This window comes from Lonchura striata, chromosome 15, assembly GCF_046129695.1.
Source record: "Lonchura striata isolate bLonStr1 chromosome 15, bLonStr1.mat, whole genome shotgun sequence".
Classification (NCBI taxonomy): domain Eukaryota; kingdom Metazoa; phylum Chordata; class Aves; order Passeriformes; family Estrildidae; genus Lonchura; species Lonchura striata.
Genome location: NC_134617.1, coordinates 6,459,963 through 6,472,906, shown reverse-complemented (window position 1 = coordinate 6,472,906; position 12,944 = coordinate 6,459,963). Strand labels below are relative to the sequence as shown.

The 12,944-nt window shown below is 50.6% G+C and overlaps 1 protein-coding gene across 2 annotated transcripts in view; it reads right to left on the bottom strand.

Annotated features, from left to right (window-relative positions):
• Positions 1–4,064: 4,064 nt before the first annotated feature.
• PDGFRB (platelet derived growth factor receptor beta) overlaps positions 4,065–12,944 on the bottom strand; it is a 30,904-nt gene continuing 22,024 nt past the window's right edge. For both annotated transcript variants that reach the window (XM_077786676.1, XM_021552180.2), the window contains exons 16-23: positions 12,501–12,667; positions 12,142–12,260; positions 10,906–11,028; positions 9,390–9,501; positions 9,007–9,106; positions 8,800–8,905; positions 8,084–8,322; positions 4,065–7,579 (exon numbers count right to left, since the gene is read on the bottom strand). In XM_077786676.1, coding sequence (XP_077642802.1) covers positions 7,429–7,579; positions 8,084–8,322; positions 8,800–8,905; positions 9,007–9,106; positions 9,390–9,501; positions 10,906–11,028; positions 12,142–12,260; positions 12,501–12,667 — 1,117 coding nt within the window. In that variant the 3' untranslated portion in view covers positions 4,065–7,428. The remainder of the gene's footprint in view (positions 7,580–8,083; positions 8,323–8,799; positions 8,906–9,006; positions 9,107–9,389; positions 9,502–10,905; positions 11,029–12,141; positions 12,261–12,500; positions 12,668–12,944) is intronic.

The window sequence follows — 12,944 nt, the reverse complement described above, 5'->3', positions numbered from 1 at the left end:
GAGCTCTTGGTTTTGGCCAGAAGGATGGCTGGAGAGCCTGAGGGAGTCCAGAGAGAAGGAAAAGCAGTTTTTGGCCAAAGAACGTTTCCCCTCAGCAGTTTTTCCTGGCAGGATAGGGAAGAAGAACATGAATTAGAGGCAGCACGGTGCTCTGGGGGGCTCCTGCCCAGAGCTGGGGTTGTCAAGCAGCTGGGCCACAGGAGGTGTCTGCTTGATTATTCTTTCCTCCTTTCGAGCCAAAGGGGCTTTTTAAAGGATGTTTGTTTCCCTCCTTCTTCTTTTTAAAGCTTTTTTTTCTTTTTCCAGGAACAAATGCCAACTCAGAGAGAACTGACTCACCAATGTGAGTAAGTATTAAACCAGACAGGTTTAATAGAGAGAAGGGAAACAATCTCTCAACCTTCCTTCTTCTCTTTGAGGGGGCCCCTTGCACAGCATCTCTGCTGGCAGTGATCCCCAGGTGACAGCTTGGATTGGGCACACCTGGGGATGCTCACTGGGACAAGCTTGGGGTCTCTCCCCTTTTTGTGTCCCTATCTTCCTCCTGCACCCCAAATCTTATGTGCAAGCAGCAGCTCAGCCACAGGAGTGCTGCTGGAACTCAGGTACCCAGGCAGCTCTGAGCACAGGGCAGGGATGCTTCCAGAGAAGCTGCAACCTTACTTTGAACAACCTGATGCCCAGGAATATCTGTAGAGGCCCTGATGGTTGTGAAAGATGGGATTGCTCAGTGCCTGGTGGATGGCTGGGGAAGGGGGAATGGAGGCTGCCGAGAGCCCTGGTTGGGAGCACTGGGAGCTCAGTTGTTTCCCAGGCTGGGAGCCCTGTGGGACCCCAGCACTGAGCACAGCTGGCCATGGTGCCATGCCTGCCTGAATTGCCCTGCAGCACTTTGGGGACACACGTGGAACACCTGTGTCCTGTTGGTACTGAGCTGTTGGTACCCCACAGCTCCAGAGTTTGTCACTGCAGTCTCTCTGCTTCTCTGAGCTCCCCCATGGGGTATCTGTCTCATCATTGGAGAGGAGACTTGTTTTGGGGTGGGGAAATACCCTGCTGGGGGTCCCCATGTTGGCCTGCTCACTTCCAGCCCCAGGACTCCACTCCAGCACATCCTGACATGCACAAGGTAGGGATCAGTGAGAGCCTGCAGGGTTCAGGGCTGAGGTCTGTCTCCCCCTCTGCTTCTCCCCAGGCCTTTGATGCAGCCTCTCTGGACACAAGGGGTTCTTTTTCTCCCTGCTGATTCAGCTCCTGGAGAAAAATGCCCTGACTGAGCCGTGCCAGGTGACTCAGAGCATATCTGGGGAGAATCAGCCTGAGCTGGTCAGGGAGGCTGCAAACCTCCACTCTGGAAAAACCAGCAAAGGCTCACCCAGGACAGGCTGTGCTGGAAAGGGGAGCCTTGCTGGGACTTGGACATGCTTGCTGCTGCACTCCATGCCTTGGACCTCTGGGTACACAGAGAATTTCCAGGAGCTGAGGGAGGCACAACTGTTGCCAGTGGGGGCTTCATCATGTAGCCAGAAAACAGGGTCAACACTGATATGATTTAACCAAAAACCCCTCTTTGCAGCAACCTTGGGCTTTCCAAGCACATGGCTCAGAGCAGGTGCAAACATCTCTGTTCTGCAGCTGGAGATGGATTTTGGAGGAGCAGTTAAATTTGAGCTAGAGAGAGGAGAAAACTCAAAAAAGATATCTCTCATGTGGCTGGGGGACCTCAGTGACTCTGGAAAGGTGACTGGGAAAGGTGATAGGAGCAGAATGACACGTGGATCTGAGGGAGTGCTGGTGTGGGGAGCCAGGATTTTGGAGGTGCAGCTTTTGAGGGTATCAGCGAACTCCTCATCCTAGAGGGAAGGGAGGAGAGCTGGCATGGGGAGCCCTGTGTGCTGCAGTGTGGCTCCTGCTGGTGCCCTGCCCTGTTGCTGTCTCCAGGCCCTCCCAGTGCCCTGAGCTGTTAAACTACATGGAAAAATCAGTGCTGTGGTGTCTGCCATCTCCTTCAGCCCAGCCACTGTTCAGTCTGTCATTTCTCCTGCATCCCCACCCTGATCTGAGCACAGACCCAGCAATGCTCCAAGGGGCCAAGTCCTTAGCAGGGAGTGCTGGCCCAAACCCCAGGCAGTGGGATACACATGGGCATAATTCCTGATATCCTTCCCTCTACCCACATGTCCCACATGCTGCACAGTCACCAGAGATGGGGCAGATCCTGCCTCTTTTCCTTACCCTGTCTCTGGGCTCAGCTGCTCCTTGCAGTGCTTCTCCCTGCCTGGCTCCCAGCTTGGCTTTCACTAAGCACTGGGGTCACGCACAGCGTATTAACATGCTTACCCTTCACCCACCACAGGGTTAAGCTGTATTGCCAGCCCCATCTGAGTGGGAGCAACCAAAAGCAGGCAAATAAAGGAAGAGATGGGACTTTGCAAAATGAAAAACACCTTTATTTTTAAACTCCTTCTTTAAAAATGTATTTGTAAAAGTTTACAGCATAAAAATATCTCATGGCTATAAATGTGACATAGTACAAATCCTACAAATACAACTGTAAACCTAGAAAAGTGTTAACTCTTTGGTACCTTAGTCTGAACTCTGTTTTTTCCTTTGCCCTCATGCTGATTTGGACAGAGAGCATGGAGATAGGTGCTGCTGCTGTTCAGAAGGGCTGCAGAGAAACAGTGTGATGTCAGCACAGCAGATGGAGAGAGGGCACACTTTGGGCAAGATTTGCAGTTCTGGTGCAATCAGTCCATGAAGGAGGAAAAGAGGAATGATGGGACACTGCAGGCCTCCCAGCACAAGCTGCCTTCCCTGCCTCCTCCCACCCCAGGCAAGAGTCATCTCTCCAAAGTGCTCCTGGAGCAGTTCCCCTGCCTTTGCCAAAGCAAACCAGATCCACTTTGGCATTTCCCAGGGGCCTCAGGTGTCCAGGTGAAACGTGGGAATTATGCTGGCAGCCCAGCAACCTGTGTGCTGGCCTATGAAACCTTACTCTTAGCAATATCTGGCCTGCTTTGGGCAAGTCCTGCAGGTGGCATGGTGCCTCCACTGTTACAGTCAGCACTGGCCACTGAGCATCCAGGCAGGGCTGGGATCTGCTGCAGGAATCACCTGGAGCTGCCCAGTGCTCAGGGGGGACCTGCAGCTGCCCTGGCTGCTCTCTGCCTGGCAACCACCCACGGCAAAGGCTGCCAGAAGGTTCCTGAGGGCCACCAAAGGGCAGCCTCTGTGTTCTCCAGGTGGGAGCACAACCAGGCTGCATCCAGGCTCCCTGATCATCCTGGAACCTGAGCTGAGCATCGAGCCCAAGCACGGCTCTTCCTTGCACTTGTGTGTTGGAACAGGGGGTTTGTCCTTTAGCATTCTGTGAAATCCCCTTCTCCAGATCTGCCAGCTCTGCACAGAGCTTGGGCTTCCTCACAGGCAAACCCTGAGTGCTGGGCACCCTGTACTTGTGGTGCTGTCTCTCCCCCCCAGCCCAAGCCCTGTCTGGGAAGAAAGAGAAGAGCTGCTTCTCACTTCTGGCTGACTTCCCCTGGCTGCACATCTGCACTGCACTTCTGCCCCCATCCCCGTGGGACCCTGTCACAGTCCCCTTGGCAGGAGAACAGAGACAATCTAGTTACAAGTAAAGTCCGCTGTGCTCTAGATTTAACACAACACAAACAAACACTAAACGTGACACTCGCGCTAAAGAAAATAACACACTCAAACTGAGAAGGACAAAAGGATTAAAACCTGTGCACACATCAGTCTGAGGAACACCTTAAATGTGGAAAGAGACACCAGAGTGCTGCATTAGTTTCTGGGATACACGTATGAAATAGTGACTGGCAGTAGGATTATGCATATACTGGTTCTGATAACAATGTAACAGCTGTAGAGTAAAATATAATCTACAAATAAAAAGATATTGCACTAGAGATGGGCCCAAGCCGTGGCATGTGTTTCTTCATGGGGGGCTCAGTTTGGGTCCACCTCTAAACACAAAAATACACCCAAACAAAAATACTGATTATCAAAACAGAAAAAAAAAAAAAAAAACACCAAACAGTGGGACCAGTTCCCTTCAGAGTCTCACTGGAGAAATTATGGCTACAAAAGAGATGGGCCCAGAACAGCCAAACATTTTTCCTGGCTCTCACCTGCCAGGCCATGCAGGGACTGGAATGTTGGCAGCAGAGAGAGGGAGTGTGGGGCTGGATCTGTCGTTCCCAGCTCTGCCAAGCCCTCTCTTGGAGGGATGCTTAACAAAATATGTTGGCTTTGTCCAGCTGCCAGCTTGTCCCTGGCTGAGAAAGTCTGGTCACTGCAACTTGCTAAAGGTGCTGTGAAAGGTTCAGTAAGGACAAGAAAATACCACAAAGTGCAAGACTCAGCCCTTAAAATCACGGGTGAAGGGCAACTATTTGGTCATATTCCTCTGGAGTGCAGAATGGTACCATTCTGCAGAGTCTGGCGTACCTACTTTAAGAAGGAATAGGGAGGTGGAAGTAGCATCCCATCAGCAGCCAGAACAGATTTTGATGCAAATAATAATTGCAGTAAATCTACAAAAGGGACAAAATGCAATAGGCATTCAAATGTAGCTAACACCCAGCTAATGGGACAGGACGCCTGAGCTCCCCCAGCAGGGAGATCTTCCCTTTCAGGACTGTGGAAACTATTTGATAGTGGGAAATTAGTAATTTAATTAGCAATTAAATCTGTACAAGATGAAGTTTAGATCAGGATTTTTGAAATAAGCAAATGGCCAAAGGGAAAGTGAGAAGGTGTTAATTGATGGGGAAATCTTTGAGTTGGAAGGAGATAGTAAAAGTAGCTCTCTCAGATTGTTCTTGTTGCTAGAAGTATCTAATACTTTTATTAGTCAGCCCAGCCCAAAAATAACAGTTTGTTAACAAAATTTGCTGATGACCCAATGTCTGGAACAGCAGGGAGCAGCTTGGTTAGTAATGCTGGAAGTGTAGAAAGACATAGGTGCCTAGATTGGTCAGAGGATGACTCCAAGCTCTCAGTATGTTGTGGCTGGGAAAAAGCCAATATTATCCAAAGCTACACCAGCAAGTCGAGACCAGCACAGGCCAGAACTGTTAATGCCCTGTGTGAGATCAAGGTTTGACCTCATCTGGAGTACTGGGTACTTCTGGTCACCTTTGATAGAGAAGGGTGAATTAAAAATGGAGCTGGTGCAGACAAGGGCTGTTAGGATAATCTGATGTGCCATCCTATGGGCTCAAGTTGCAGTGACACAGTTCCTACCAAGCACCTTACATATTAAAAAAAAATAAAGTGATCTGACCCAAAGGATCTCATAAATTACTGCTTGTCTGCAGTGAGGATTATTTAATGAATTGTGGCCATAGGAGATGGCTCCTTCATTACAAGCAGGAGGAACAGAGGATGGAAAAACAGTTGTCATTCACAGTATGTTTCCTATGGATGGTGGGGAATCTGACCACATAAGCTGAAAATATCCTCTGCTGGCTGCCAAAAAAAGTGCTATTTCTTATGTTCACATTTTACCAAGGACATCAGCCCACAAAACACCTACTCCTCCTTTAGCTGCATAAATGGCAGAACTAGAATGGTAGAAAACTTTAAACAGAAGCTGTTTTGCTGGGGATTTCTGGCAGAAGTTCCATATTTTGAAAAAAAAATTTAAATTTGCAGTGGCTCTGAGGTGGCAGAAGCCCTGCAAGATGCTGATTGAATTTCTGATTTTGTAAACCTGCCTGTGCAGTTCCTGTAGGATGCACAGAGAGATGTGCATGAGTAGGGCAATGAAGAGTTAATGGGAGCAGAGGACATGCAGTGAACAAAACCCTGTGTGAAGTGAAACTCACTTCAGAGAAAAACCTGCTGTCTTCTGTGGTGTCAGACCTGTGGTTTTGGGGGTCCAGCTTTCATCTCTGCAGAGATTCGGTTCACAACTGATTTCCAAAGCCTGGTGTTCCTCCTGCTTTGAGTCTGCTCATTCAAGTGCCAGCTGAGAGCACAAGAAGCCCCTGACCCCTCTGTGAGAAGTGGGGAACGAGGTGAGAAGCAGGGGGAAGGTCTGGGCCTGTTTAGTTTTCAAAATACTCTCCAAGAGAGAGGAATCCTCCCTGATTCCTCTTGCCCTGCTTGGTTCCCTGTGACATTTCATAGCCCTGGCAGGCTGCAAGTGGCTCTGCCTGACCCCAGAAGGTGGCAGGGTGTGAGATACAGTTCAGCTGTGACCAAGGAGCTTCCCAGCCTCTTTCCCTCTCTTTTCTTTGGAGCTATCCCTGTGTTGGTGTTCTGGCATCCTTATTTCTGCCCATAATCTTGTTGTGACTCAGGAAGGAAGGTAAGCCTTTCCATCCTGAGAAAAGAGTGTTTGGGTGAACAGTTTATCAAAGGTGAGCCTTTGCTTCCCAAAGATAAGGCACAAGGATTCTGCAGCTGGCGTGGTTATATGGTTTCCCAGCAGATGGGCTGGGCGTAGTGGCAGTAGATTAATGAATAACCATATTGCTTCCTTATACTGGCCCTGGCTAGTGGATTAATATATTTGTTCCCTTTAAATCTTCAATGGAGGATAATTAGCTTAGTGTCCACACAGACAACACGAACAACAGTGACTGCCCTCTCTGCTTCTATAACCAAGTCATTGTGAAGGCATTTGGAGCTCCTGGCATGTCCCTGGAGCTCCTGGTGCCCTGCTGGGCACAAAAGGTGTGACAGCCTCCAGGGGGATGCAGAGCTGTGCCCCAGAGCTGTCACACCTGTAGTGCTTGTGATGCTCCATCCACCATGGAAGCACTGCCAAGAGAGGAACGTGGTAATTCTGTACCTCCTAGACACTGGCTGGGCTCTTCAGGACTTGGCTGTTCTTGGAGGAGACTCCAATGTACTCCTGACCTCCAGCAACTGAAGGTTGGTGTTGCAGGCTCTCTACACCCCAGCAATGGGCTCCAGGTGGATTATCTGTCCCAGTGGCATTTCACAGAACCACTGTGTGGCTGGTGCTGAGACCATCAGAGAAGTGCTGGTGCAGAGGAGACAAAACTCTGTGCCATGGAGGAGGAAGAGGCTGGAGTATCATCTTGGCAATGCAGAAGGTGGCGTCTCGTGGAGATCCAACCATGTCTTCCACTTGAGAAGATGTTGGAGTGTGAGATGTCTCCCTCCTGCAGTGGTTTGGTCACTGAGGAGGATGTGGCAGTGATCTAGAGGATTTCTGGCACTGAGCCACCTCTTCTTAAGGCGGGGAAGGGGATGCTAATGGGGAAAAATCTTTAATTCCCCAGCCAGCACTGGGAGACAGGAGGGAAGGAGGAATGCTGGGACAGGAGGGGATGTCCTGATGCCCAAGCACAAGCATGGCTCTCTGTGACATCTGATCAGCCCCCTCAGCTGGCCTCTCCATAAGGAGATGCAAAGTCAGCCCAGTTCTGACTACAGGAAACTCTCCTCCACCTCTTGGTGTCCTGTAGTTGGCTCCTGGCAGCCTGGTTGTGGGTCAGATTCCTGCTCCTCGTCCTGCTGGAGGCCCAGAGGGCTGTCACAGGATATTGTAGATGATGTGTTGGCCTCGTTCAGCATAGAGCTGAAGGGAAACAAGAGGGAGAGAGAAATTAGTGTCTTGTCCCAGGTCTGGTGAGAGAGGATTCCCAGAAACAGAGAAGTGTTCTGAGTTCCCAGCAGCCCCACTCTATCTGAGTAGCTTCCCCCAGTGGAACAGACCATATCAGGTGGGTCTATTCAGCCTTCAAACACAACATGTGGCTGGTTGGGTTCTACAGAACGTGGTTCCCTGTGTGCTCTCCTCCCTGTGAGTGGGATTGCTTGTCCTCAGCTGTGCTGGCTGATGTGCAGGGACGTGACATTGTGCCCTATCTTAGCTCATGTCCCAGCTCCTCTGGTTCATCTCCATCCTTGTGGGCTCATGCAGGTCACAGCACCTCAGACGGGGTGACTCTGCCCTCCTTCCCTCCCAGTATATCCACCCCCAGACTGTGCCTCAACAGAGCATCCCCATTTTCTCTGGAGGTCTCTGTTTCAGATTTGGACAGCTGGGGGAAAGGACACCACTCGGAAGCAATGTTTTTACCTGGCCCGGCTGATGGAGGCCTCCTGAGGGAGGCCACAGTTTGCCTCAGGTTTGGGGTCGGGAAGAGGGATGATATAATCATTCTCGCCCCCGTTCTGGTGCACGGCTGTGTAGAGGGTGTTGCTGGTGGGGGAGCTGGCAGCAAGGCGGGCGTTGTTCAGCACAGGAATTGTGGGTCTTGTGCGGACAACAGCGGGGTGGTCACTCTTCATGAACTCTTCATCCACCTGCTGGTACCTCTGCTCTCACAGGGCAGGTGACCAAAGAAAGGGAAAGGGCTTGTGAGTAGGGAGAATGCACTTGTGTTTCCTTTTCGTGCCTGCCAGAGTTTTCCTAGAGGGGCTGGCATCTTCTAGCTGGGTTCAGCTGTCCTTACTCTAACAAAGATAGACCATGAACTTTTCCTAAGGGAGAGATCAGTGGCACAACTTCACAGCTCCAAAATACCACACGGTTGGAGGCAGGATTTTGATCCCCTGCCAGTTCTGATTTCCACAGTTGCTGAGTTACCAGCTGCTTGTCTGGCAGTGCAGTTATCTTAGCAATGTCCCTGGGATGCCAAAACCACCTTCACTGCTCAGACTACTGCAGCCTTGGTCACAGCAAAATCCTCTGGCACTGCAGCACTAAACACTAGTCTCCAAAGCCTGACTGAGGGCCCTCACCAAGGCACTGACCCTGTCCTGTTCCTCCAGCACAGGGTCCTTTGGACATACCTTCCTGTAGCAATCCACCAGGAGGTTTCCCATAAGCACCACCAGCTGTGAGAAGGATGGCCTGATCTCAAACTTCTCCTCCCAGCACTTCTGCATGATGTTGTAGCTGCCAAGAGAGCACTGAGTTAGCAGGTGAGGAAAACAAGTAGAAATGCTTCTGTAGCGTGTAGAGCACATCCAGGGCAAACACACATTGACAGCACTTACATCTCATCAGAGGCATGGGTGGGTTTGGACATCCGATAGCCACGTTTGATGGCGTTGTAGAACTGCTCATTCATAGGCAGCTCAGGGTATGGAGTCCCTCCTGGGAGTAAAGGGAGAGCAGGAATTAGGCTGCAGGACTGCCTGCCACCCTCCAGCCAACATGCATTTCACACCAAGGTTTTCTTATTTCTTTACCTTTCTTGTTTCATTTCACTTCCAAATGCAATGTGAGCATGGGGAAGAAAGAGATAGGGAATGAAGTGCTACTCTGACTGGTAAAGTAAGGACTTGCAGGTTAGAAATGCCTTTTTATTGTTTTTGAAGGCATCCTGCTAATGTGTTATCAGAAGTACAGACACCACCATGATGTCCAGGACACTCACCTAGTGTGAATATCTCCCAAAGAAGAATCCCAAAAGACCACACATCACTCAGGGTAGTGTAGAGGTTGTTGAAGATGCTCTCTGGAGCCATCCACTTAAGAGGCAAGAAGGTCTAAGAATCAAAAATTAAACAATAAGAGAATCAGCTGTATTCACAGCACTTGTTTCAACAGATAAGAGCCTGACACCCAAATTACAAGCAAAGAAGACCCTTTAGATCTGCCTGTGAGTCCAACACATCTGTTGATATCTGCTGTCAGTTGGTTCTGGGAGGGACCAGTTTCCTCTTTCTCTGTGCAGAACAGACCCAGCAGGCAGGAGGAAAGAATGGATGTGCTGTATCCATTTCCATCATAGCCTGCCATGATGAATGCAGACATGTCACACAGTGTGTGTTCTCTGCTCCCTCACTCTTGGGGAGGCCACTGACTTGCACAACCTGACCAAAGACTCCTGAAGAAAGTCCAGGCCTGTCTGACTGGAGACCTGAGACCAGGCTGGAGGAGGCTAAGGGATGACCAGAAAAGAACCAAAGGATACATCCAGCTTATTTTTTGTTCTTACTCCTGCAGAGTAATAAAAAATAAAGCCTCGCTTGGCCAGCTTGTAGGCAGCACTGGCTGCTGCTCCTGGGATTTGCTTGCACAATGAATATACCAAAATAATCTCCAGGAAGGATTGCAGAGGGGCTCAGTTTCATTTCCCATTTTGGACAGGAAACCAGCTATGTTAAGGCTGGACTGAAAACCCCAACCCCTCTGAGGGAGGGTCCCCCAGACCAAGCTCTGAGTACCTGTTTGAGAGCATGTGGGAGAAAGCACGAGAGAACTTTGCAGATTAGATAAAGATTGGGGTTTAAGGCACCTGTCATGGTTCTCAGCCTCAGTTTCTTTGGGAATTACATGGCATGCTTTGCTTAGAATTGGAGATTCACAAATGCCTCAGGGCTGGAGTGGATAGGTTGTTGTTGAAATCACAGGGAAATGCTTTCTGGCAAAGCTCAATTACAGCCTTATCCTCTCCTGCATTGAAAGATTGGAGACATCTCTCTGGAAAGTAGCTGCTTGCAAGAAGACACTTCTTCTTAACTTGTGGTCTAGTGGTTAGAGCAGAATCCTGTGAATCTCTTGCCAGAGTGGTCAGTGAGTCACTACAGCCCTACCAAGCTGCCTAACCTTGCCCTCCTCCTGCCTCAAGCTCAGGACCACACTCAGTGCTGGCAGGATGCAGCACTGCTGCCATGGTCAGGACAGTGTACAGGGGACAATCCTGAGTTTTGCTACTTCAGGTTCTTCTGTAAAGAGCCAGGAGATGTGGGCAAGCAATTCTGCTACTTGCCAATGGGCAGAGCAAAGAAAGTGACAGATGGTTGCCTGTTGACATCATCTCTGGGGAGTCCTGCCCTGTCACCACCTCTGGGCACACAGATGGACAGGTGGCTCACAGGGGAACTATGTAGGGAGTGCCAGGCCCACAGCCCTGGGAAGAAGGAGCTTGCAAGGCTCCTGGTACTCACGCTGCCTTTGGAGATATAGTTGGAATCCCTCATGATGTCCCTCGCCAGGCCAAAGTCACAGATCTTCACCAGCTTCCCCTCACAGATGAGGACATTCCTGGCTGCCAGGTCACGGTGCACACACTGCAGTGGGGAGACAGGGCACTGTCACTGTCACTGTGAGGGGCCTTCACACAGCCTGAGAACACAGCCCAGCTCCAGCACCAGCCCACTCCTGGGGCTGCAGGGACAGGAGTCACTCAGGTCATTTCAGGCGTCTCCTTCACCTCTAGGGACAATCATGGCTCGATCACTAGCAGAGCTACCACATTTTTGCTGTTTGCCTGGACTGCTTCCTCCATGACACCATCAGCCATGTGGATCCAGTTGGGGGAACCTGAACAACCCAGCAGAGAGGAGATTGCCAGGGCTGGACCCAGCAAAGGGACTTGGTGGGCTGGAAGGAGGGGGTGTCTCCATCTCCATTTGGACAATTCAACCCAGCAGCCTGAAGACATCAGAGTTACACCAGCTTGGCTTGTGTCTCCATCATCTGCCAGCACATTGGACGTTTTCCACATGAACAGCCCTGACATTTGTTGTGGGAGTACTGACCATGCACTTTTAGGGATCAGACCGTCTGGCTGGGGACACAGAGCCAGGAATTTCTCTCTGCACTGATACCACTGATGCCTTCTGTTAGCCCTGCCCTGTGTGATGTTTCACACAATCCAGCTATATTACTGTCTGCCCTGGGCTAAGCCAGACCTTAGGAAACCCCAGAGCCTAGTCCTCCATGGTGGCTTAATTTCCACTAAACAAGCACTTCTGATGAGTCCTGGGGTGCTCAGAGCATGCAGTGCAATAAGGGTGTCTAGGAAGAGCAGGTGCTTGCTGCAGAGTGCCTTGTGCTTTAGCTCCCTGTACACTGTTTGGCCATCCCAGCAAACAGGGATGATACAATGCCACAGCTGTGCTGAACACGGCTCAGAAGGAGCACAGAGTCAGGGAATTTGAGGTCTGAAGCTCAGTGTGAGCCAGGGTTAGCTGTCACATGCAAATATAGTCATGCTGATCTCCAGGACTGTGTTTCCAAAGAGAAGTGGTCAGCAGCTCTTCAATTGCACGGCCACTTATCCCACAAGGAGTTTGGCACGGACAGAGGGGCAGTGGGAGGAAGCTGACCACAGGACATAGCAGAAAACACAATGCTGGCCACCACCACTACAGACTCCACAGACCAGCCAGCATACGTACATTTTTGGAAGCCAGGAACTCCATCCCATTGGCCACCTGGAAGCTGAAGCCCACCAAGTCCATGTAGCTGAGGAGTGGAGACTCATTTATCAGTGTCACCCGGTCTGTCCTTTCAGGAGCTGGAGGGTAAGCAGAGATGGATGTTGGTGTTACCCAGCACACTGGTGAGCCTCCCAGTAGTGGAAGGACACACTGGGGAATGCTCTGCCTCCAGCAACAAAGGGACACAGCTGGGAGCTCTCATTGTGAGGACATCTACCACTGCTTCTGGACAAGTCCCAAAAGTGACCTTTGCAAGCAAAGGCATCCAGCACCCAAAGCACAAGCACCTCTCCCTCCCACTGTGGCCAAGCTGTTACCTGAGGGGGAGTAGCTGTCTAGCTCATAGGGAGTGCCATAGTTAGAGGACTCGATGTCAGCGTACTTGACTTCACCCTTCATGTCAGACATGGGCACATAGTCCAGGGAGTCGTCCTTGCTCATGTCCATGTAGCCCCCGTCACTCTCGACAGACATGGAGAGGTGGCTGTGGGGGGAAGCCAAGAGGCTGTTCAGGCCCAGAGGAGAGGAGGAGACATGAGGGTTGGGGGCAATGATTTGTGAGTCTGAAATTCCCAAACCCTCAGCCTCAGCACTGAAATGTCTCACACAGCTGGGAAAGAAGCCCTGCATCATGGATGAAGTGGTGTGCAAACGGCATACTGCTTAGGAAGATCTCAGCTGCCTTCAGGCAGAAAGGACAGGGGGGAGCTGTAACTCTGCTCTATTTTACTATTGTTTTGGCTGTGTTGGAAGGAAATGCT